The sequence below is a fragment of the Oncorhynchus masou genome, chromosome 29, assembly GCF_036934945.1.
Source record: "Oncorhynchus masou masou isolate Uvic2021 chromosome 29, UVic_Omas_1.1, whole genome shotgun sequence".
Classification (NCBI taxonomy): domain Eukaryota; kingdom Metazoa; phylum Chordata; class Actinopteri; order Salmoniformes; family Salmonidae; genus Oncorhynchus; species Oncorhynchus masou.
Window position 1 is genome coordinate 22852544 of NC_088240.1, and position 27076 is coordinate 22879619.

The 27076-nt window shown below is 45.0% G+C and overlaps 1 protein-coding gene across 1 annotated transcript in view; it reads left to right on the top strand.

The window, feature by feature from the left end:
• Nucleotides 1-1684: 1684 nt before the first annotated feature.
• Nucleotides 1685-27076, top strand: part of LOC135519201 (ephrin type-A receptor 6-like) — a 166548-nt gene continuing 141156 nt past the window's right edge. The window contains exons 1-3 of the mRNA XM_064944293.1: nt 1685-1813; nt 1965-2183; nt 2467-2782. Coding sequence (XP_064800365.1) covers nt 1703-1813; nt 1965-2183; nt 2467-2782 — 646 coding nt within the window. The 5' untranslated portion in view covers nt 1685-1702. The remainder of the gene's footprint in view (nt 1814-1964; nt 2184-2466; nt 2783-27076) is intronic.

Below are 27076 nucleotides of genomic sequence, written 5' to 3' on the forward strand. Positions count from 1 at the left end.
GAGGTCAAAGTGCATACAGAGGTCAGAGTCATATTGTTGATTGATGTGTCTAGACTGAAGGGCAGCTATTGTGTTGTTGTTGAGCTGATTTAAAACCATTTTCCTCAGCAGGTAATTTGATTCTGGGAGCTTGGAGTTAGATGATCCATGGTCACTCTACAGCTGTCACACTGTGTGCGTGTCAGTGTAATAGAGGGTAGAGCCAGAGGTCAGGGCTAAACACCTCCAATAGACTTCTATTCCAAAAACACAGAGGCAGGTGGCCTGCTGACCTCATGAAGCACTTACAGGGCTGTCACCCTTGTCACATGACCTGGGAGTCACAGAGGTGGGGTACAGGTGGTTAGTGATGGGTTCAAGTGAGGTTTGAATTGTTTAGTAACGGTCCTGTTCCTCTCTTTTATTTTGTAATGTTGAGCTGCTTTTAGCGATATCACTAGATGACCAAAAGTCATTCCAAAAGTCATTCCAAAATCATGGGCATTAATATTGGAGTTGGTCCCCCCTTTGATGCTATAACAACCTCCACTCTTCTGGGAAGGCTTTGCACGAGATGTTGGAACATTGCTGCGGGGACTTGCTTCCATTCAGCCACAAGAGAATTAGTGAGGTCGTGCGTTGATGTTGGCCGATTAGGCCTGGCTCGCTGTCAGCGTTCCACTTCATCCCAATGGTTTTCCATTGGGTTGAGGTTAGGGCTTTGTGCAGGCCAATCAAGTTTTTTCACACCGACGTTGACAAACCATTTCTGTATGGTACTCGCTTTGTGCACAGGGGCATTATTATTTTGAAACAGGATAGGGCCTTCCCCCCCAGAATCATATAGAATGGCATTGTATGTCGTAGTGTTAAGATTTCCTTTCACTGGAACTAAGGGGCCTAGCCCAAACCATGAAAAACAGCCCGAGACCATTATTCCTACTCCACCAAACTTTACAGTTGGTACTATGCATTCGGGCAGGTAGTGTTCTCCTGGCATCCGCCAAACCCAGATTCGTCCGTCGGACCGCCAGATGGTGAAGCGTGATTCATCACTCCAGAGAATGTATTCCTACTGCTCCAGAGTCCAATGGTGGCGAGCTTTACACCACTCCAGCCGACGCTTGGCACTGCGCATGGTGATCTTAGGCATGTGTGCGGCTGCTCGGGCCATGGAAACACACAAACAGTTCTTGTGCTGACGTTGCTTCCAGAGGCAGTTTGGAACTCGGTAGTGAGTGTTGCAACAGAGGACAGACGCTACACGCTTTATCACTCGGTGGTCCTGTTCTGTGAGCTTGTGTGGCCTACCACTTCACGACTGAGCCGTTGTTGCTCCTAAACGTTTCCACTTCACAGTAACAGCACTTACAGTTGACTGGATCAGCTCTAGCAGGGCAGAAATTTGACAAACTGACTTGTTTTAAAGGTGGCATCCTATGACGGTGCCACGTTGAAAGTCACTGTGCTCTTCAGAGATGCCATTCCACTGCCAATGCTAGTCTATGTAGATTGTATTGCTTGGTGCTCAATTTTATTCACCTGTCAGCAACGGGTTTGGCTGAAATAGCCAAATCCACTGATTTAAAGGGGTCTCCACATGCTTTTGTATATACTGTATAGTGTATCTATAGTACTTTAGCAGCTCACTAAGTCCTTTTTTTGTTTTCTTCCTCACCTCTCTTCCTCCTCCTCTCCTCTCCAGTGGGATGCTATAACAGAGATGGATGAACACAACCGTCCCATCCATACCTTCCAGGTGTGTCACGTGATGGAACCCAACCAGAACAACTGGCTACGCTCCAATTGGATCCTCCGCCAGGCAGCACAGAAGGTGTGTAGGGGTTCTGAGCATGGGTTGGAACATGGTGCTGATAACACCTGGGTTGCAGGTTCAGTTCCCGCATGGGCCACATATTAACCAACTGCATAAGTGGCTTTGAATAAAACATTAGCTACTTTACTTTGTTTCTTATTTTTGCAAGGTGTACGTGGAGCTGCGGTTCACTCTGAGAGACTGTAACTCCATCCCCTGGGTATCTGGGACCTGCAAGGAGACCTTCAACCTTTTCTACTATGAGACAGACGAGTCCCACGGGGGCAAGTTCAAACCCGCCCAGTACACCAAGATCGACACCATTGCAGCTGACGAGAGCTTCACCCAGATGGACCTGGGAGACCGCATTCTGAAGCTCAACACTGAGGTCCATCACCTCAATTAACTCAATTCAATAATATGTGACTTATAGCCTGGGTGCCAGTCTTTTTCTGCCCTCTTGCCGACTCCTATTGTTTGGCATGGTAATTCCATAAGGAGTTGGCAAGAGGGCAGAAACAGAATGCTGCCCATGTTATTTTGATTTATCCCACAAGGGACAATTGTTTAGACACTGCATACTAGGGACATGTTGTTGCGAAATACATGTAAGCATCCATTTAATAAAGTTCAATTCAGTTAGCTTTATTGATCCACAATGTTTTCTATAGGTTCGGGAAGTGGGTCCTATCTCCAGGAAGGGTTTCTACCTGGCGTTCCAGGACATTGGGGCGTGCATCGCCCTGGTCTCAGTCAGGGTGTACTATAAGAAGTGTCCCTTCACCCTGAGGAACCTGGCCTCCTTCCCTGACACCGTGCCCCGGGTCGACTCCTCCTCCCTGGTGGAGGTCAGGGGAGTGTGTGTGGAGCATGCCGAGGAGAGGGACACTCCCAAACTGTACTGCGGCGCCGATGGTGACTGGCTGGTGCCTTTGGGGAAGTGTGTCTGTAGCCTGGGCTATGAAGAGATGGACGGGGCATGTCTCGGTGAGTCACATGACTTCTGTTCTGACTGGATCTGTCCACCTTTCTCTACTCTCTCTCTCTCTCTCTCTCTCTCTCTCTCTCTCTCTCTCTCTCTCTCTCTCTCTCTCTCCCCGCACTTTCATTCTCTCTCTCCATTTCAGTAGTCCCTCACCCCCTCTCTTTCCATGTACTTACAGTATATCCATGTATTAATCTGAATCATCTCCTGAAGCTGTATGATATGAATACAGCCTGGCAATAAACATGAGGATTGATAGAGAATCAGTATTTGGGTCGTTCCACGAAATTAGTCCCTTTTGCGTCCCTTTGATATTTTAAGTATTAATTCTGCTCCAATATAGAAAAGCCTGTTATATTAAATGAAGTGCCCTTTAACGTAGGAATTCAATAAATCATATTTTTAATATGAATAAGTTATTTTGAATCTACTTAACCCCCAAGTTTCACCATTACTGTAAAGCCTTAGTTATTCTTTTGCTTTGACAAAGTTATTTCTGAATATAATTTTTTATTTCATGTGATTAGGGATTAATTTAATAGTCTGATTAGTCTGTCCCTTATTTTATGTTCAATGCTGTTATGCGAACTGAACTCTCATTTGAATATGGTGAAACTATTCCTTTTTAAACATTTTTCAAAAGCAAAACTGAACATCTAATAGTCAAATCATAGCGTAAAAGCAGGTGAGCTGGTTCTATTCTTGCTGGCCATTTGCTGGTGTTTACTGTTGGAAAACTGGGTGGATCAAGCGGAACATATCAACCCTGTTACCCATAGATAGACAGGCCAAAATAGTTTTATCTATTTAACTATTTCTATATATTTTTTCATTCAATTGCACATCCCTGTTGCACACAACAAGCTTCCATTCCCCCGACACAGGTGAATTTATGGCTGAGTTAAGATGAAATCTGTCAACCATGTTACGGTCAACCCTGTTACTTTATTTGGCACTTAATAGTCATTTTTTAAATTTAACCTCTTGAGATGGGAAAACATGTTTTGTTATTAAGTTTAACACATGCTTTTTATGACCGAATGTTAAAATTAGGTGAAATCAAACTTTTTTGGACCAAGTTGCACTTCTCAAAAGGCACTGAATTGTTGGAATGACCCATCTGTAGGCTACATATCACCAGTCCTGGCCTGCAGGGGGATTATTTATGGATTATGTGCGGGCCAAGGTGTCTGACTACACAATGAAGAGTGTAAGGTGTTTCAACCACTGCTGCTTTATTCACTGACCTGGACCCAGATAGCTCTCTTTCTCCCTCATCTTTTCTCCCTCCCTCCCATCCCATTTCTCTCTCTAAATCTCACCTCCCTCACCCCTTCTTCCTTCCCTTCCTCACCCCCTCTCCATCCCTCTCTTTTATTTGTCATTCTGCAGTATAGGTGCAGTGCAGATAGGCAGAGCTCCATGCATCTTCACAAAGCCAGATGTCATCCCCTATCCTTCATTATCTACCTCCTGTCATCCCTCCTTCATCCCTTCTTCTCTCCTGTCTCCTCTCCTCCTCATCTCCTTCTTTGTAGCAGCCCTCCCACTCTGCCATTCAGATGAGATGTAATGTGAGGGGCTCTGGCTGTGTGGTGCTGATTGTTAACTGAAGCTGCAGCTGGATCTGTGGACCAGTAGGGGAGAGAGGATGTGTGTGTGATATGAGAGAGGCTGTGTTTGTATGTGTGGTAGGGGATATGATGTATTTGTGGTAGGGCAGAGGCTGTGAAATATAACAACACAGATAAAGAGTGTTTGTGATATGCGCACCACAAAGGTATCCACCGGTGCTGGGCACAAAAAAATGATATGCTGCTCCTGTGGTTTTCTTTCTTTGCACATAAGAGCATTAGTGTATTATACAAACACTATGTTTGGGAATTTGTGGATAGATAGTGAGGGGTGCTCTCCTTTTCGAGACAGCTCTACCTCCAGCTGCCACCAGTGTTAGGAATCTGTCTGTAGTCTCAGCCTGCTGTCTGGCCATGCTGCTGTCTGTCTGTGGCCATGCTGCTGTCTGTCTGTGCTGATGTCATTGGTCATGCTGCTGTCTGTGGTTATGCTGCTGTCTGTGGTTATGCTGCTGTCTGTCTGTGGCCATGCTGCTGCCTGTCTGTGCTGATGTCATTGATCATGCTGCTGTCTGTGGTTATGCTGCTGTCTGTGGTTATGCTGCTGTCTGTGGTCGAGCTGCTGTCTGTCGGTGCTCATGCTGCTGTCAGTGCTGCTGTCTGTGGTTATGCTGCTGTCTGTCAGTGCTGCTGTCTGTCAGTGCTACTGTCTGTGGTCATGCTGATGTCTGTCAGTGCTGCTGTCTGTGGTTATGCTACTGTCAGTGCTGCTGTCTGTGGTTATGCTGCTGTCTGTCAGTGCTGCTGTCTGTCAGTGCTACTGTCTGTGGTCATGCTGATGTCTGTCAGTGCTGCTGTCTGTGGTTATGCTGCTGTCATTGCTGCTGTCTGTGGGCATGCTGCTGTCTGTCAGTGCTGCTGTCTGTGGGCATGCTGCTGTCTGTAAGTGCTGCTGTCTGTGGTTATGCTACTGTCAGTGCTGCTGTCTGTGGTCATGCTGCTCTCTGTGTTCATGCTGCTGTCTGTCAGTGCAGCTGTCTGTGGCCATGCTGCTGTCCATGGTTATGCTGCTGTCTGTCAGTGGCCATGCTGCTGTCTGTGGTCATGCTGCTGTCCATGGTTATTCTGCTGTCTGTCAGTGGCCATGCTGCTGTCCATGGTTATTCTGCTGTCTGTCAGTGGCCATGCTGCTGTCCATGGTTATTCTGCTGTCTGTCAGTTGCCATGCTGCTGACTGTGGCCATGCTGCTGTCTGTCAGTTGCCATGCTGCTGTCCATGGTTATTCTGCTGGCTGTCAGTGGCCATGCTGCTGTCCATGGTTATTCTGCTGTCTGTCAGTGGCCATGCTGCTGTCCATGGTTATTCTGCTGTCTGTCAGTTGCCATGCTGCTGTCCATGGTTATTCTGCTGTCTGTCAGTGGCCATGCTGCTGTCCATGGTTATTCTGCTGTCTGTCAGTTGCCATGCTGCTGACTGTGGCCATGCTGCTGTCTGTCAGTTGCCATGCTGCTGACTGTGGCCATGCTGCTGACTGTGGCCATGCTGCTGTCTGTGGCCATGCTGCTGTCTGTCAGTTGCCATGCTGCTGTCTGTGGCCATGCTGCTGTCTGTGGCCATGCTGCTGTCAGTGGCCATGCTGCTGTCTGTCAGTTGCCATGCTGCTGTCTGTGGCCATGCTGCTGTCTGTGGCCATGCTGCTGACTGTGGCCATGCTGCTGACTGTGGCCATGCTGCTGACTGTGGCCATGCTGCTGACTGTGGCCATGCTGCTGTCTGTCAGTTGCCATGCTGCTGACTGTGGCCATGCTGCTGTCTGTGACCATGCTGCTGACTGTGGCCATGCTGCTGACTGTGGCCATGCTGCTGTCTGTCAGTTGCCATGCTGCTGTCTGTGGCCATGCTGCTGACTGTGGCCATGCTGCTGACTGGCCATGCTGCTGTCTGTGGCGATGCTGCTGTCTGTGGTCATGCTGCTGTCTGTGGTCATGCTGCTGTCTGTGGTCATGCTGCTGTCTGTGGTCATGCTGCTGACTGTGGCCATGCTGCTGTCTGTCAGTTGTCATGCTGCTGACTGTGGCCATGCTGCTGTCTGTCAGTTGCCATGCTGCTGACTGTGGCCATGCTGCTGTCTGTGGCCATGCTGCTGACTGTGGCCATGCTGCTGACTGTGGCCATGCTGCTGTCTGTCAGTTGCAATGCTGCTGTCAGTGCTCATGCTGCTGTCTGTCAGTTGCCATGCTGCTCTCTGTCAGTGGTCATGCTGCTGACTGTCAGTGGTCATGCTGCTGTCTTTCAGTGGTCATGCTGCTGTCTGTCAGTTGCCATGCTGCTGTCAGTGGTCATGCTGCAGTCTGTCAGTGGTCATGCTGCTGACTGTGGCCATGCTGCTGTCTGTCAGTTGCCATGCTGCTGTCTGTGGTCATGCTGCTGACTGGCCATGCTGCTGTCTGTCAGTGGTCATGCTGCTGACTGTGCCCATGCTGCTGTCTGTGGTCATGCTGCTGTCTGTGGTCATGCTGCTGTCTGTCAGTTGCCATGCTGCTGACTGTGGCCATGCTGCTGTCTGTCAGTTGCCATGCTGCTGTCTGTCAGTTGCCATGCTGCTGACTGTGGTCATGCTGCTGACTGGCCATGCTGCTGTCTGTCAGTGGTCATGCTGCTGTCTGTCAGTTGCCATGCTGCTGACTGTGGCCATGCTGCTGTCAGTGGCGATGCTGCTGTCTGTCAGTTGCCATGCTGCTGACTGTGGCCATGCTGCTGTCTGTGGCCATGCTGCTGACTGTGGCCATGCTGCTGTCAGTGGCGATGCTGCTGTCTGTCAGTTGCCATGCTGCTGACTGTGGCCATGCTGCTGTCTGTCAGTTGCCATGCTGCTGTCTGTGGCCATGCTGCTGTCTGTGGCCATGCTGCTGACTGTGGCCATGCTGCTGACTGTGGCCATGCTGCTGTCTGTCAGTTGCCATGCTGCTGACTGTGGCCATGCTGCTGACTGTGGCCATGCTGCTGACTGTGCTCATTTGAAGAATCTCAAATATAATATACATTTTAGATTTGAGATTCTTCATAGAAGCCACTCTTTGCCCTGATGACAGCTTTGCACACTCTTGGCATTCTCTCAGGTATCCTCCAAACATGACATCCTTTTAGAAATGTCAAAACTCTCAGTATGATGATATATCTTTACATGTTGTATACATGACAGTGTGTCATCCGCAACGTTATATTCCCTTTTGTGCTAAGACCATGTTCCCGCTTAGCTGCATGAGGGCGCACTGCTCTCTGGGACTGCCGCTCAGCCCGTGCAAAGAAGCACAAGATTGAGCTTTGTTCAAATTTCTTGAATTTTCCCAATTAGTTAACACTATCAACATTTCCCTATACTGCGGGAACTGTGATCGAATCAACACAATATTAGCCACTTTCAATGCAACATACCAAAAGAAAACAAACTATGCAAGACTTAGTTTGCTAAGATTTTGTAGAAGGCATCTGAGTAGAATTATATTGCCTTGACATGCACCACTCAGACCCGTAATCTACACAGACCAGTGTGCTACAACCAATCAGAGCTGCAGTAGGCCTATATGCAAATAGATGATTGCCATATATGGATCGGTGCCATTTACTTTGAACTGGACTGTTTTTACAGCATCAGCGGTCCTGAGGAAATGCGCTTGTTTTGAGATCAAAGCGAGAGCTACATTTAGCGACGTGTGCACATTTGTAAATGTGTTCATATCCTTTGCTAGTTTGTGAGTAATTAGCACAGTTATTGATAATTTGTAGTTAGCAATGGGGGAGTGATTGCTTCCTACAAGAGCACAAAACATTTGCATTTCTAGACATTTTTGAAAATTTTTTTGTCTTAGAGGGGCAGTGTTGTATTTTGAGAGAGGCTTGAGAGAGGCTTGAATAAGCTAAGTTTTCAATTACAACTGCAACCTGGCCAAGAAAGCAAAGCAGTGCGACAAAAACAACAACAGAGTTATACATGGGATAAACAAACGTACAGTCAATAACAATAGAAACATCTATATACAGTGAGTTTAAATGGAGTAAGGAGGTAAGGCAATAAATAGGCCATAGTAGTGAAGTAATTACAATTTAGAAAATTAACACTGGAGTGATAGATGTGCAGATGATGATGTGCAAGTAGAAATACTGGTGTGCAAAAGAGAGGAAAAGTAAATAAAAACAATATGGGGCTGAGGTATGTAGTTGTTTGGTTGGGCTGTCTACAGCTGCATGATCGGTGAACTGCTCAGATAACTGATGCTTAAAGTTAGTGAGGGAGATATAAGTCTCCAACTTCAGGTGTACAACGTCTAAAGACCGGCATCACTATACTGAGAGTGTGGCCGTTTCTAAAAGGATGCATTTGGGTGTATTTAGGCCTTTGTTAATGATATTTCAGGGGTCCATACTACACAATGAGGATAAGTAAGTGATTTGATGTTTGAGGTAAGTTTCTCAAAAACAAGTGAAATCACAAAAAAGGTGTCTGGACCCTTCGATAACATGTGATTTACAGTGCCTTGCGAAAGTATTCGGCCCCTTGAACTTTACGACCTTTTGCCACATTTCAGGCTTCAAACATAAAGATATAAAACTGTATTTTTTTGTGAAGAATCAACAAGTGGGACACAATCATGAAGTGGAACGACATTTATTGGATATTTCAAACTTTTTTAACAAATCAAAAACTGAAAAATTGGGCGTGCAAAATTATTCAGCCCCCTTAAGTTAATACTTTGTAGCGCCACCTTTTGCTGCGATTACAGCTGTAAGTCGCTTGGGGTATGTCTCTATCAGTTTTGCACATCGAGAGACTGAATAATAGAGATTTGGTTGTAAAAAATAAAACGTCCTCTTTAAATTCTGCCTGGCTACCAACCCACTGCTTTATGTGTTTATGCATATGTATTGTATGTGTACGTGGAGCCAGTAACGTTATACTGCCTTACAAAAATCTTTGATCTGTTGTTATGGCCAGGTGTAATATCTGATTCATGTGGTATTTACTTTCCTGATGACAAACAAGCCACACAATTAGAATATCATGAAGTACCAAAAATTGTTGTCTGTCTGGGCAGAAAAATAATTGATATACTGTAGATACTGCACTTTGCCTTTTATAGGGCAGTATAGTCAGGGGGTCTATTTCCTGCTGTGATCTGAGGCAGGGGACAGGGCAACTCGCTGTCAGAGATTACATCTGCTGCGGCTGGCCAGACGTGGGTTTGATCCCTGGACAGTCTGTCTGTCTGTCTGGTGGTGGCTCAGGGTTATCACTGTCTGCCTCTACTCTGAGACATGGGGTGACACTAAAAGAACTGGTTCGGGGCTATGCCACTGCTTAATAGTGTTTATCTATCGCCCAGAAGAAAATCTGCCTTAGTATTTACACATTTCAAATAATGTTCTTATGGTACTCTATATCCACATGATTCCTCTCTGCCATAAAGTACTTCTCCTCTCTCCTCCTGTCTGTTCCTAACCTGCTGTAAAGGCCTCTCTCCCCCTGTCTGTTCCTAACCTGCTGTAAAGGCCTCTCTCCCCCTGTCTGTTCCTAACCTGCTGTAAAGGCCACGAACAGCACGACCCTAGTGTGGGGGAGGAAAGGTCACTGACGCTTGGCCAGAATCTGGACCTGTCAGTGGGGGAGAGGATGGTCAGAGACAGGGGGAGAGAGGGGTAGAGGTCAAAGCCACCTGGAGCTGAGAGAGAGGGGGAGAGACTGGCGGAAAGAGGGGGGAGAGACCGGGGGAAAGTGGGGCTACAGTGAGAGACTATATACACACTATGTATACAAAAGTATGTGGACACCCCTTCAAATTAGTGGATTCAGCTATTTCAGCCACACCCGTTGCTGACAGGTGTATAAAATCGAGCACACCGCCATGTAATCCCTATAGACAAACATTGGCAGTAGAATGGCCTTACTGAAGAGCACAGTGACTTTCAATGTGGCACCGTCATAGGATGCCACCTTTCCAACAAATCAGTTCATCAAATTTCTGCCCTGTTAGAGCTGCCCCGGTCAACTCTAAGTGCTATTATTGTGAAGTGAAACCGTCTTGGAGCAACAACCGCTCAGCCGCGAAGTGGTAGGCCAGACAAGCTCACAGAACAGGACCCTCGAGTTCCAAACTGCCTCCGGAAGCAACATTCTTTTCATACATCTCCGTTCTATGAAGCGCATGGATATGTCCCATTATGAAATCTTCCCTCAGTCTCTCACCCACTCAATGTTCAGATGTCCTCAGCCCATGCAGCTTGGGGTTGTCATTCAGTAGTAGTTGATGATGATTTATCTGTGGTGCAGGCCTGAGAGGTTCACAGCTGCATCCACAGCTGCTCAGCAATCAGCCAGACAACATCACACTACAGCTGTGATCAGAACAACACCAGAAATGAATTATTCATCCAACTTTCCCCAATTCTTCATATAGTCGATTGTAACTTGGCGTGCCAGAAAAGTTAAATTGCAGACATGAACAATTTATTCATCTAGAATAGGCATCCACGACCATATCGGAACCTGTTTTGTTTTTGTTTCTATTTAATTGTCGAATCTAAGAGTAGGGTTACCTGTAGATGTTGCTAATGCAGCACCTTTGCTGTTTCTGCTGTCGTGTACAGTGTTCCCTTTAAACTGTGTCTGTCTGGGTTCCCGCTGACTCTGGCATTTCAGGGAGCGCTGCTTGTCTGAAGAATTACTGAGTTCCCAGTTGACTGCTATCCTGATGTGACCCACAAGTAAGAGTTTACTAAGAAGAAGACAGAGACACATTACTCTGGTCCCTCTGGCTCTGGTTTAAACTCTGTTCATCCATTATATTAATGGTAGAGGAGATACACCACATGTTTATGCTAATGTTCAAGCACCTTACCTGAATTAAAAAATCCTTACACATGAATCTCTCTCTCTGGCATTAAATGCCTTTGTGTTCACACCTAGAACACCTCCAGTATACTTTCTCAATTTCTCTCTCCATTCCTTCCTCTTTTCCTCTCTCTGTAGTATATTTCACAGTTGGGTTAGTCTTGGTGATGTGTAGCGATTATAATGCTGTGTCAACCCTAAAGGAGGGCCTGCTCATTGTTCCAACAGTCACACAGTAGTTATTAAACCTCCACACTGCCTGGTCTGCCGTGGGGAGTCCAGGGCGTCAGGGGGAGTAGACGATAATACCTCAGTCCCACATCACCTTACCTCAGCTACATTGCCTCTTATTTACTGTAGTTAGAACCGTCTTCTGAACACAAGGGGTGTTTCTCAGCATACTACCGAAATGAATAAACAATTGAAATCTGAAATGTCTTGAGTCAATAAGTATTCCAGTCCGTTATGGCAACCCTAAATAAATTCAGGAGTAAAAATGTTAACAAATCACATAATTTGCATGGACTCATTCTGTGTTCAATAATAGTGGTTAACATGATTTTTGATTGACGACCCCATCTCTGTACCCCACACATACAATTATATTTAAGGTCCCTCAATCAAGTAGTGAATTTCAAGCACAGATTCAACCACAAAGACCAGAGAGGTTTTTCAATGGCTCGCAAAAAAGGGCGCCAATTGGTAGATCTGTAAAACAAAAGAAAATACCAAAGCAGACACTGAATATTCCTTTGAGCATGGTGAAGTTATTAATTAGGCTTTGGATGGTGTATCAATACACCCAGTCACAACAAAGATACGGTAGTCCTTCCGAACTCAATTTCCAGAGAGGAAGGAAACTGCTCAGAGATTTCACCATGAGGCCAATGGAGATTTTAAAACAGTTAGAGTTTAATGGTTGTGATAGGAGAACTGAGGATGGATCAACAACATTGTAGTTACTCCACAATACTAGCCTAAATGGCAGAGTGAAAAGAAGGACGCCAGTACAGAATAAACATATTCCAAAACATGCATCCTCTTTGCAACAAGGCACTTAAGTAATACTGCAAAATATGTGGCAAAGAAATCAATTTTTTGTCCTGAATACAAAGGGGGGAAATCCAAGATATCACTGAGTACCACTCTTCATATTTTCAAGCAAGGTGGTGTCTGCATCATGTTATGGGTGAGCTCCCATTGCGACAAGGACTAGGGAGTTTTTGGGGATAAAAAGAAACGGAATACAGCTAAGCACAGGTGAAATCCTAGAGGAAAACCTGGTTGTCTTTCCAACAGACACTGGGAGACAAATTCACTTTTCAGCAGGACAAAAGCCTAAAATGCAAGGCCAAATATACACTGGCGTTTCTTACCAAGACGACATTGAATTTTCCCGAGTGGCCAAGTTAGTGTTTTACTTACATTGGTTTGAAAATCTATGGCAAGACTTGAAAATGTCTTTCTAGCAATGAAAATAATAATGCACAAATGTTGTACAATCCAGGTGTGCAAACGCAAGCTTGTAACTTCATAATTATCAACTAGCTATATGTGAATCATATTAATCTAGCTAGCCAGCTAGTTTTAAATGTAAAAATGTTGTTTTGCCAAAGTTAGCTTCAAATTCTTTGTCAGTTAGCCAGCGGTCTATGCATATTACAGTGGATATTCTAGACAGTTAAACATAGAAAAATGAACAGTATGTATTTATTAATACTTTATCTTGATACGTTATGTTGCCTGACTACTCAATGTGAATATGCAACTTTTCATTCCGAAGACGGAGTTCATTTTCTCTCGTTTCAGCTCAAAACCAGCCACCATTGCTTTAAATACATTCGTTGTAGTTTTTACATAGTTGCATCATATTAGGGGGCGTAGACAGACATGGAAGCTATGCTTCTAGCTCCTAAGCAATTTTGCACCATTTTTTTTTTATTAGCCCAGAACGTGTTTTTTGTATTATTACATACAGGCCAAAATAACTTTTGGATATCATATCCTATTCAACTATTGCTGTATACAGGGCATTTAGAAAGTATCCAGCCCTCTTCTCTTTTTCCAAATGTTGTTACTTACTTATAGCCTTATTCTAAAATGTATTAAATTAATTGTTTTCCTCATCCATCTACACACTACCTCATTATGACAAAGCAAAAACAGTTTTTTAGAAATGTTTGCACATTTATTAAAAACTGAAAATGTATTTACATAAGTAATCAGACACTTTGCTATGAGACTCAAAATTGAGCTCAGGTGCATCCTGCTTCCATTGATCATCCTTGAGATGTTTCTACAACTTGATTGGAGTCCACATGTGGTAAATTCAATTGATTGGACATGATTTGTCAAGGCACACATCTGTCTATATAAGTTTCCACAGTTGACAGTGCATGTCAGAGCCAAAACCAAGCCATGAGTTTGAAGGAATTGTCTGTAGAGCTCCGAGACAGGATTGTGTCGAGGCACAGATCTGGGGAACGGTACCAAAACATTTCTGCAGCATTGTAGGTCCCCAGGAACACAGTGGCCTTCATCATTTTTAAATGGAAGACATTTGGAACCACCAAGACTCTTCCTAGAGCTGGCCGTCTGGGCCAACCTAAGCAATCGGGGGAGAAGGGCCTTGGTCAGGGAAGTGACCAAGAACCCGATGGTCACTCTGACAAAGCTCGAGAGTTCCTCTGTGGAGATGGGAGAACCTTCCAGAAGGACAAGCATCTCTGCAGCACTCCACCAATCAGGCCTTTATGGCAGAGTGGCCAAACGGAAGCCACTCCTCAGTATAATACACTTGACAGGCCGCTAGAGGTCCTAAAGGACTCTCAGACCACGAGAAGCAAGATTCTCTGGTCTGATGAAACCAAGATTTAACTCTTTGGCCTGAATGCCAAGCTCCACGTTTGGAGGAAACCTGGCACCATCCCTATGGCGAAGCATTGTGGTGACAGCATCATGCTGTGGGGATGTTTTTCAGCGGCAGGGACTGGGAGACCAGTCAGGATCGAGGGAAAGATGAAACAAAACAAATGAGCAAAGCTCCCCATCCAACCTTACAGAACTTGAGAGGATCTGCAGAGAAGATTGGGAGAAATTCCCCAAATACAGGTGTGGCAAGCTTGTAGCGTCATAGCCAAGAAGACTCAAGGCTGTAATCGCTGCCAAAGATGCTTCAACAAAGTATAGAGCATTTCGCTACACCCGCAATAACATCGGCTAAATATGTGTATGGAACCAATACAATTGAATTTGATTAGATTTTGATTTAATTTAAGTCAACTATCCTGGGAACATTCAGATGCATGCTTCGAAATGTGTGCAAATGAGGAACGCATCTGAGAACTGCCCTCCGTTCTCCGTTTTACATTCTTTGTTTTCAAACTCATACTCATTCCATGCTCCAATTTGCGTGCTTGGAGCATGGTAATATGCATATTGAGAAACACCCAAGGTTTAGATTGTGGTCACAGAGACAGTTATAGGAGAGCAGACAATATATGGTGCCTTTAGTCCCTTTAATATCGAACAAACCTTTTGAATTCGAGAACAAAAGTCTTATTATTGCAACAACAACTAAAAATATTGAAAGCATAACATTAACCCAAAAGTATTGAGAGCAAAATAAATAATATTGCAAGGAAATAATTTCGTAAGGCAAGAACAAAATCAATTATAAATTAATTCCCCAAAATTATCTAATTTTCAATGATAACATGATTGCGATGAAACATAGCAAAATTTTGGCACATTTGTTCCGTGTAGGCAGGGTTTTGAGGAGGCATAGATGATGTGTCTCAGTTGGTCAACTTGTTTTGAAGTGACAGTTAATCCTCATTTTTTATATCCCAGCTTGCAGCTTAAAACAATGGCTAGTACAGCTATGTTAGATAGCTAGCTAACTAGCTGGCAATGCCGAGGCAACAGCGTTTTACGCCAACTTGCCAGCTAGTGTATAAAAAAGCTTGATTTGTTTTTTTAGTTTTCCATTTCGGATAAATGGGCTCAGTGGCTAGTTGCTACTAGCTAGCTAGCACACTGGGTCTGACTAGCCCGGCTAGGTATCGTTACCTTTACAACAAGGAGGCCATTGGGAAACACCCTTAGGTAAGTGCCTTTTGTGTCTTGTAATTTCACATTTAAAACATGCATTAAAACAATTATCTAGCTAACTAGCATGGTTATATCATTTATATCACAGCCAGCAAGCAAGATAGGATGCACTGAAGTTACACTCAAGAAGTGCACGACTGGCCCTTCTCATGACTCCAGAGCTGTATGGCCTTGGGTTCGCGAGCGCTATTGCACTACTATCTGAAAGCTTTTCATTAGAGTACACAGTAGCGTGTGCATGTACTATAAACTATTTTGTTTTGCATTTGTTTCTTTTTTTGTGACCTGGCTCTCACACTGGCTGTGTGTGTGTGTGTGTGTCCACCTGTCTGTCCTGTCTGCCTGTCTGTCTGTCTCTGTCTGGCATCTTCACAGAGTAGTGAGCACATGTAGGAGGAGCTCATCCTCATGGAGTTCATCTAAACCAGCTAATAGAAGGTATCCTATATTAGGTAGGTCTACTACTACTTGGAAAGATAGGAGGTGGAGGTTGCAAGCATAGAGGTAGATAATGTAGACATGATCTAACTCTATGGTTGCAAGTCATTACTTGGTACTGATTATCATCATAGGGAGTACCATTATGACTTTGACCTAAAGGTAATGTTACCATGTGAGTTGCATCTGGATTCTACACCCTTCTCCCAAAGTGTGCACCTGCACACTTTCTTGCATTGATTTATCAATGCTGGAAATTCCCTCCTGCCAATGCTTACACCCCCATGACGAGAAGTGTGCAAGTGCACTCTTCAAGAGAAGGGTGGAGAAGTGGGATATGCTCTCTCAACCACCTCTATGCCTAGCCCTGTAGCTGAATCCTACAGCAATATTCTGATTTAAGTGCTACTCTATGGCATGGTAGAGTTCACAGTAGAGTTCAAATTGAATTACACCGAGTGTACAAAACATTAGGATAATAATGAGTTTCACCCCCTTTTGCCCTCAGAACAGCCTCAATTCGTTGGGGCATGGACAAGGTGTCGAAAGCGTTCCACAGGGATGCTGGCCCATGTTGACTCCAATGCTTCCCACAGTTGTGTCAAGTTGGCTGGATGTCCTTTGGGTGGTGGACCATTCTTGATACACACAGGAAACTGTTTAGCATGAAAAACCCAGCAGCGCTACAGTTCTTGACACACTCAAACGGGTGCACATGGCACCTACTAATGTGGGAGAACTTGCACAATTGGTGGCTGACTAAATACGTTTTTTGCCCCACTGTACATCTGGGTTTTTAATACACCCAAAACATACCCATATACAAAACACTGGGATGTACCCAAACAAAAGAGTGATGGTAAACCTTGTAGAACGACACAGGACCAGAATTGTAATACACAATGCACAAAACATGCAGCACAGGCAGAGACAACGCAAAGATACTCACACGACCAACTGACATGCGAAAAATAATCGACAGCCCAATGGGGAAACAAAGGGCGCATTCATACAATTACAATCAGTGAGGAATTGGAACCAGGTGTGCGTAATGACACAGTTCAGTGACGTCGACCTCCGTAACTGGTGAACAGAATGAGCAGCAGTACCTGGGGGATCCGTGACAGTACCCCCCTCCCCCTCACCGTCGGTGCCCGGACCGACCCGCACTGCGTACCTGAGTGCGGGTCGGAAAATCCCTGGTCAGCGACGCATCCAGGATGTCCACCACAGGAACCCAGCACCGCTCCTCTGGGCCGTACCCCTCCTATTCGATGAGGTACTGGAGACTCCCCCCCGACGCCTCAAATCCAGGACCTCTCCGCCAAGGTAGAGAATTCCCTACCTCTCCGCCAAGGTAGAGAATTCTCCGCCAGGTAGAAAGTCTGCCCACTCCCCCTGGCCAATCCTGACAGTAACACCTCAGGAACCTTCCCACCTCCTAATTGACCCTCTCCACCTGCCCATTAGCTTGAGGACGATACCCGGAGGTGAGACTCACTGTGACCCCCAGGCGTTCCATGAATGCCTTCCATACACGTGAGGTGAACTGAGGGTCACGGTCTGACACAATATCCTCCGGGATCCCATAGTGCTGGAAGCCGTGCATAAAAAGAGCCTCCGTGGTTTGCATGGCCAACAGGAGCCCAGGGAGAGGAAGGAAGCGACAAGCTTTGGAAAACCAGTCCGCAACGATGAGAATGTTGGTGTTCCCCTGGGAGGGGGGAAGGTCAGTGACAAAGTCCACCGAGAGGTGAGTCCAGGGTCATTGTGGAACCGGCAGGGAAGGAGCGTTCCAAATGGGAGGTGTCTGGGTGTCTTTGACTGAGCACAGATGGAGCAGGAAGAGATGTAAACCCAGATGTCCCTTGCCAAGGTGGGCCAGCAGTACTTCTCCATTAGGCAGGCGACGGTACGCCTATCCCAGGATGACCCTACACAGATGCCATGTGTGCCCAGGAAAGGAGGCGGTCCGGCACACCTGTGGGAAATTGGCCACGGTTCTCTGGGCACTGTGAAGGTGCGGGTTCTGTATACAAGGCCTGCCATATGTCGCCGTCCACGTCCCACACCGCTGGCGCAATGATGAGGAACAGAGGGATGATGGGGGTCTCTTGTCCATGCTTCTCATCTGTGTCATAGAAGTAAGACGGGGCGTCCACCTTCACATTCTTCGAGCCTGGCCTATAGGAAATTGTGAATTGGAACCTGGTGAAGAATAGGGCCCACCTGGCCTGTCTCGGGTTTAGCCTCTTTGCTGCCCTGATGTACTCCAGGTTGCGGTGGTCCGTCCACACCAGGTAAGGGTGTTTGGACCCCTCAAACCAGTGTCTCTACGCCTTCAGAGCCTTCTTGACCGCCAAGAGTTCCCGGTCCCCTATGTCGTAGTGCCTCTGGTCTGGGCTCAGCTGCTTCGAGTAGAAAGCACAGGGCTGCAGCTTTGGTGAGGTTCCGGTGCACTGTGATAACACGGCCCTGACTCCTGCTTCGGAGGCATCCACCTCGACAATGAAGGGGAGTGAGGGGTCGGGATGTGCCAACACGGGAGCAGTGGTGAAACGTGCCTTCAGCGTCTCAAACCCCCTCTCCGCCATCCAACGAAGCCGCTGGGGATCTCCTCTCAGCAGGGAGGTAAGAGGTGCGACCACTGTGCTGAAGCCCCGGATGAACCTCCAAAAATCGTTGGCGAACCGAAGGAATCGCTGTACTGCTTTCATGTAATTGGAGATGGTCAATGACCTGACTGCGCTGCTCCTCCATCTCTCTGTTTAGCATATATATCATGCTCCAACAGTCTTCTCGGCACATACCTGACTAACGAGACATGCTGAACGTGGTCAGCAGAATAGACCAAAATCTTGTCTATATAGACCACTACGCCCCGTCCCAGCATGTCCTGTAACACTTCGTTGATGAAGGCCTGGAAGACTGAAGGAGCATTAGACAGTACAACTGGCATTACGAGATACTCGTAATGAACCGTGGTTGCGGAAAAAGCAGTCTTCCATTCATTGCCCGCACAAATTTGCACCAGATTGTTGGCGCACCTCAAGTCCAGCTTCGTGAAGTACTGTGCCCCCTTGCATTTGTTCGATGGTTAGTATGAGGGGTAAAGGATAGCTGAACTCAGTGTTCGATAATCAATGCAGGGGCGCAGTCCCTTATCTATCTTCTTAACAAAACAGAAGCTTGAGGGGGCTGGTGACTTAGAGGGACAGATAAAACTCTGCTGGAGACTCTCCTGTACATTGGTCTCCATGGCCTCGGTCTCCACATAGGAGAGGGGATAGACATGTCCTCTCGGGAGGGCTGCATCAGACAACAGGTCAGTGGCACAGTCCCAGGGGCTATGGGGAGACAGGTCTTTGAATAAACCCGGTGCAGATCCTGGTACTCCTCCGGTAAATCCACTTGAGGAACACAGTCCGGACTTTTCACCGTTGTGGTGTTGACCGACACCGCGAGACACCTCCCCTGACACTCCTGTGACCATCCCAGCAGTCTCCTCCCGGACCAGGAAATAACCGGGTTATGCATACTCAACCAGGGGAGACCTTAAACAATGGGGTGCGTGGGGGTGTCTATAATCAAGAAGGTGATCTGTTCTGAATGAGTGTCCTGGGTCAGCAAAGAAACAGGAACCGTAATGTGATGTACGAGCCAGAATGGGTGACTGTAGGGGAACCAAAGGGATGTGTAATGCAGTGGATGTATCTAAAAAAAATCAATCAGAGCTAACGGGAGTGAAGGGCGAGAGAACTCACTGGTTGATTTGACAGACAAGGAGAGACCTTGCCTCCCACCTGGGTTAGTGCAGGAGAATTCCCTGGCTTGTCACCTCCTCGCCTCCTAGGGGATAGAGAGCAGGTCGGGGAGAAATGACCCCTTTCCCCACAATAGACGCAGATGCCCAGATTCCTCCTTCTCCTATGCTCTGCCTCGGGCAAACGTGCCGAGCCCACCTCCATCGGCTCTGGCCACAGAGCAGGTGTAGCCATGGTCTCCGGATTCCGCGCAGGTTTACTTCAGGACCGCAGGAGGTTGTCAAACTGGATCGCCATGCTGATGAGCTGGTCGAGTGACATGTTGTCATCAAGACAGGCTAACTCCAGCTGTACCTCCTCCCACAGTCCGCTGCAGAAAACGGTGACCAGAGCCAACTCGTTCCATCCGGTGGAAGCCACGATGGTCCGGAACTCCAGGGTGAACTCCGAGGCGGTCCTAGCTCCCTGCCGTAGTTGGAGTAGACGCTCACCCCCCTCTCGGCCCTCCACAGGATGATCAAATTACGAGCGGACGTGGAGGGTGAAGCACTCCTAGGACTCAACCTCAGGGCCACCCGTCTCCCAGACGACAGCACCCCAGTCCAGAGCCCGTCCAGTCAGTGCCGAGATGACGGTGGCAACCCTGTCTCTTCCGGAAACAGCCTCGGCATGGCGAGCGAGGTCCAGGTCACATTGTAGAAGGAACCCCTTGCATCTTGCTGGCGCGCCGTCAAAGCTCTCCGGGAGGGATAGGGGTATTCCACGGACCGGCTCTGATGGAACGGGGGTAGGTTGTGGTGTGGGAACTGGTACCGGAAACGGTGCTGGAGACTGGAGAGACTGCACATTCCGCTCCAAGCGCAGGATGGTTGCCAGCACACTGTCCATGGCGACCCCAAGTCTGGAGAGACAGTCCTCTTGGTGCTGTACTGTCCCTACAATGGTCGCAAGCTCGGCATTCCCTGCTGTCTCCATTTGTCGGGTCAATTATTCTGTCACGCTGGAATAAAGGATTTGGAGACAGGCGCAGGAATACATAATCTGGGTTTTTAATACACCCAAAACAAACACGTATACATAACACTGGGATGTACCCAAACAAAATAGCGATGATAAACCTCATTGAACGCCACAGGACTAGACCCGTAATACCCAATGCACAGGCTGAGACAACACAGGTACTCACACGACCAACGGACATGGGAACAATAATCGACAGCCCAATGGGGAAAGAAAGGGCACAATAATACAAACACAATCAGTGAGAAATTGGAACCAGGTGTGCGTGATGACACAGTTCAGTGCAGCCTAGAAGGCCAGTGACGTCGACCTCCGGAACAGGTGAACATAATGATCAGCAGTACCTGGGGGATCCGTGACAGCATGGTAATGAGGAAAAGGGCAAAGACTGGATATTTCCCCAATAAATGTTTTTTTTTTTTTGTATCTACAACATTTGCATGAGAGAAATGTGAACACTATGGGGATGATGACCTTAGCATGTTTAAAGGGGCAACTACAGAATTATTTACATGAGCCAAGTAATAACTGAGCAATATATTTCAACCAATGAAGTTTAAAAGATAATTCACACAATTGAAATAATTAAAACATAAACAAAATGAAACCCAATTCAGAACATGCGTGATACTGTCTAAAGTAGTATTAACACAGATCTGTCTCAGACAGTGCAAGAGCAAATCAATAGATATTCACATTCACTGACACACTTCAGCTATCTTAGACTATTTTAGGTTATGGCACACACACACACATCATGCTTTTTTTGCCATACAAACATTGTGTAATGTATTACATTTGAAGGTCACTCTGCAAATGACCGTCATTACTTAAAGAACTTTTCACAATTTCCAAAATGTAACATTTGTATTTCAAATAAATTGTTGTGATGGAATGAAAGCGTAGTAGAATGCACTTCAGCCCAGTTTTAACAAAAAAATATAATTATATATTAATCCTAGAAATATATAAAGATTTATGTGAATCAGTAGTTGAACTAAAGGCAAGCAATCCAACAATTGGGTCATCCAAACAAGCCAGCATGTTTTTGAATGCAACTTACATCTCAATGTCATGCATGCAAGAAGTCTGGACCTGTCTGGTGCACACACATTTCTCTGTCCTGAGTTTGATTGAAGGACTCAATCAGGTGTTTTGCCTTGTAACTGGTTGCTTCTAGAACAAGAGAAGTAATAACATCATCAAGATGAGCTAGCTACTACTAGTTTAAAGCAATGAAACATGTCATTGTTACAAATAATTCATGTTGGGCTACATTTGAGAATGCATGCATTTGCTTACCTAATCAATCTTGAAGACAATACACTCATTTAACACCCACAAAAACATTTTGATGAGTGATTGCACCACAAACATATTTCTAGGGTGTTGATGCATCCTCCTCCCAGCCTCTTCCAACACCACAGGTAGGGGAAGAGTGTCCATATGCTAATGTGAAGTTTTGCTTTGATGTCAAGTCAAATTTTATTTGTCACATACACATGGTTAGCAGATGTTAATGCGAGTGTAGCGAAATGCTTGTGCTTCTAGTTCCGACAATGCAGTAATAACCAACGAGTAATCTAACCTAACAATTCACAACAACTACTTTATACACACAAGTGTAAAGGGATGAAGAATATGTACATAAAGATATATGAATGAGTGATGGTACAGAATGGCATAGGCAAGATGCAGTAGATGGTATTGAGTACAGTATATACATATGAGAAGAGTAATGTAGTGTATGTAAACATTATATTAAGTGACATTGTTTAAAGTGTCTAGTGATACATTTTTTTACATCAATTCGTCCAATATTAAAGTGGCTGGAGCTGAGTCAGTATGTCAAGTCAGCTCATATTGTTGCTACCTTAGCAGTTGTGTTAGCTAATATGCTACTGAACCGTGACACTTGCATATTGACATGCATATTGGTATTAAGACAGCAACATATTCACACAAAACAATTCTTTAGGCCAATCATTAGTTAGCTAGCTGCGTATCACACAAACTGTGCAAAAATATGATAGCTAACATCAGCTAGCGAAGCTCTAGCCAGTCAGTGGCTCTGACAGATTGCAACTGGTATCAACAAAATGTGTTTCACTCTATCTTATAAAGCATGACATTGCTAACTAGGCATGATTTAGCTAATAAAATGTTAAAGTTTATTAGAACGTGGAATTAATAAGTTACACACCTTTTGTAGCTAGCTAGCTAGAGAGCTTGGTTTCCATTTTCCAACAGATGTTTCTAATCCCTCTGATTTGGTCATCAACGGTTACTGGTCTTGGAACTTGTTGCCACAGGTTTGCCACAGATTCAAATTGAATTTTGAAATAATTTTCTGCCAAATAAAACCATCTGGCAAATTGTTTGCCACTTATTGCAATAAATATTATTGTTGCAAAAAGATTGCTGCATATTTACCACCAGTAGCAAACATTTGCAAACTTCTGACAACATTATGTGGCACACTATTCAGTTTGCAGCAAATTTGCCACAAACTTGTGGGAAGTGTGCCGCAACAAATTCATTTTTGTAAGGACTAGAATAAATTGGATTCTTCTGAGTTCCTGTTGTCAGAAAGGTACAAACAATCTTTTTTGGAAGAAAAGCCTTTTCTATATTAGCTTATTTGCTCCAGACCTGACAGTGTGCATTTCAACTAATCTATTTTGTGTTCCAACCCATAGGGAACTATGAGAAGGGAGTAGTTCAGCTGACTAACGTCATTGCTGTGTAGGAAAACCCAGCAGCTCCTCCAGCAGACAGCCCCCTTCTGTCTTCCAGGTGCTGCTGACCAGCTGCCCTCCATCAGCCATGTGGATGCTCTCCCATGTGACGCAAGGGCTGGAGTGGCACCAAAATGCCCTAAACCCCCTTCTTCCAATGATCTGCACTTGTTAACTCCACTTCATGGATTTAAGGCAATGGTTTACTACAACCATGGTTGGGGGGAATTCCGCCATATTCCTTACACCACCAGTTCATTCCTTTTAAGTCCATGAGGGGGATTGTATGAATGCATACGGCTTAGGGGTAGAGGGTCGGCTTGTGTCCTGATTCTTCACCTTTCCTCCCAAAGTGTGCACTAGTTCAGTGTTCCTCATTCTTTGCCCCGAAGGACAGCAGTGTGTAAATTGTCATCCCTACCTGTGCTATAACACCTAATTGAACTACAATAAGACCGTACTTTTGTAAATTTAGTGAATTAATGGTTGGTTGTGACAACATGGACTAAACCGGAGCATACCTTTATCGTGAATAATAAAAAACAGTAATTGAATTGTGACTAGTGCATTTATCGTTATTGTACATTGATAATCTGTGTTAGGTTTCCACCTATGCTAACCTTTTTGCATCATTTCTGCTCCTTTTTCACAGGCGGTTGTAGGTGGTGACCTGTCTCCATATCTAAGAGAAGCCGGGGAGGAATATCACTTCATCCCCAATAACACTTGGCAACAGCTAATGGGGATCCATAATAAATACAAAGAGTACTAGTATTTCTAACTGTGTCGATGAGAAAGAGTAGAGCAGACTTATTCATTGTCGCTGAACTGTGTTCAGTCATGTTTACAGTTCCAGTTTGTTACCAGCCACTAGTCACATGTTCGATAAGCTATTCTGCAAGTAGAATTACAATACAGAAATGTTCTTGCTCTTTAGTGAAGTTCTGCCAATCTAATGTTGGAAACCATTATCAAGGAAAACGAGGCAAACACTTTGTGGAAATTGTAACCTGTGTCTTGAACACCATTGATTGTTCTAAGGACAATAATAACTGTTACTTGTACCTGTAATAAAATTGTGAAGACTCATTGCTACGGGATGGACATGACAAATCAATGCACTAATTAAACACTGTTACTTGTCTGCTTATGCCCCTGATTTTCAGTCAACATTAGCAAGGTAAAACTCTATATGCAATAATGCCCATGTCTTGCAGCTTTAACAGTATTGAGTCAAGCAACAGCTTTGTCAACTGTCTCACAAAGGACTAACTCAAAGAATTTTGAGGTTATGCCCATATACTCTTGCTTAAATTTGGACAAATACACATAACTTGCAGCTATTGTTACTGGCCATATATGCATAGATGGATGTGTTTAGAAATATATGTTTTCAGATTTGTTTAAGTTCCACCGTAGCTATCACAGTCATTTGTGTGACTCAACTTTCTAGCTAGCTTCTTAGCCTGTTAGCTAGTAAACATAGTTAGGTGCTGAAGATACTATTTCAGGGGATACAATTGACACATCAAACTTCTGGAATTATCAATCAAGCAAACAAGTTGCTAGGGAGTTATCAGTGTGCACGGTAGCCTAACTAACATACCTACATGTAGCTAGGATGGTAACAAACTGGATCATTGGGTGAGGCTGACCTGTCACCCGGAAACCGGTTGATCAACAGAGATACATCATTTTAGGCTCCCTCTTAATAACCCCACCTGGAATGAATGCTCGCCCAAACTTTTCAACTGCAAAACAATGCAGAGAAAGCTAAGTGCAGGTTAACTTAACCAAAGATAGAAAACATTTCAGGCAAAGAGGGAAGTGTTTCATTGCAATTGCGCTATCATTGAAAAGGTTTCACAGATTTGTTTTTGTTTCATTCATTTACAATTCATTTGTTCTTGCCTTTTCACAATTATTTCCTTGCAATATTATTTATTTTGCTCTGAAAACTTTTGGGTTAATGTTTCGCTTTCAATATCATTATTTTGCTTGCAATACTAAGAATTTTGTTCTCGACGTCAAAAGGTTTGCTTGATATTAAAGGCACAAAAGTAATTCCATAGCTGTAGATTAGATTTTTTTTTAAATGTATGTGCTCTTTGAATCTGTGTTAAAAAGGTAAACAGCTTAAACGCCCCTTATCTTAACCACACAAAACTTTCTGGAGATCAGTGTCAAAGGACAACTTCCTACTCTGAGTCTACCATAAGACCACAATCCTATACATGGAGGCAGATACGGAGGCTAAGGAATAATAGTAATGTTCTGACAGCTTATATAGCCCTGCAACATTCTTTCAGTTAAGCTGGGCCTGTTCCCTTCCTCTCGCTCGCTGTAAACCTCTGAGGGAAAATGATTCCCCATCTGAATATGTTAGGTTTTCAGCTTCCATTAAACTGGGATCTTGTAGTTTGTCAACACAAAGTCATTTTTATACAAACAGTGCTTAACTTTACTGAGTTCAAGCTTTGCAAATGGTTGCAAACATTAGCTGTGGCTGCTTTACAGCGAAAAGCTTTCCTGGGCTGCATGGCTGCAGTAAGAGAGATATCATTTATAACAGCTCTGTCTCTATCTGTCTCTGTAACACACATTGATCCAGCTGATCTGAGGTATAAATCACAACAACACTGTTTGCTGTCTGAGCTCAGATGGAGTTATAGCCGGGAGGTGTTGTTTTTTCCCCCACACAACTTTCAGCAAGTTTAGTAGAGAAAAGTTAAAGATATCAACATAGCCTTCACACATTTGAAGTGTGACTATAAAGTATTTTCTGATGGTGTTTTATTTATTAGAGCTGTGTTATACTCTGCTTTCCTTTGTTGTCAACGCAAGGGGTGTGTGTGACCTGTGGAAGGTTGTGTGTGTGTGTTTGATCAGTAGACCATGTCTCCTCCTATTAGCCCTTCAGCCTTACAGAGACGGAGAGAGAGAGAGTGCGTGTGCGTGTGTGTGTGTGGGGCAGGGGCCGTAGTGATGGATAGGACCGATGTCCCACCACTGACCCTGTATGACAACATCACTCACACTACAGGAGAGTTGATGAACCCTGAGTTAATATCAGCCATCAGTCCTGACACACACATAAACGCAAATGCACGCATGCTTGCACACACACACGCACACACACACACGCACACACAAACAGAGCAGCTAACTGAAGGGACACATGGCAGGAATGGTGGTGTGACATTTCAGAGAAGGAGTGTTGTGGTGTAACAAGCATCGGCCTGCCACTTAATTGGTCCAGTCTTGAGAAACCTCTTGTGTGTTTAGGAACACACACACACAGACACACACACACACACACACACACACACACACACACACACACACACACACACACACACAAACACACACTCACACTGGCTGGTTCTCAAGGACACATCTCAGATCCCAAGAACAGACTGGAGGTATATCAGAGACAGGAGCTTGGACTGCTCTTTATAATGCATGAGCACTCTCTCTCTCTCTCTCTCTCTGTCTGTATCTCTCTCTCTCTCTCTCTGTCTGTATCTCTCTCCCTCTCTCTCTCTCTCTCTTTCTCTCTCTCTCTCTGTCTGTATCTCTTTCTCTCTCTCACACACACACACACCTCAGAAGAAATGGAATGATGGCGTTCTGAAGCATTTATGACTGTAGTGTGAGAGTATTTGAAGATGTGGATGTGCATGCATTACGTGTGTATGTTCTAAAATGAAAGGATATTGTGTCTTTGTTCTTATCATAAACATTGTATTATTTATATATATA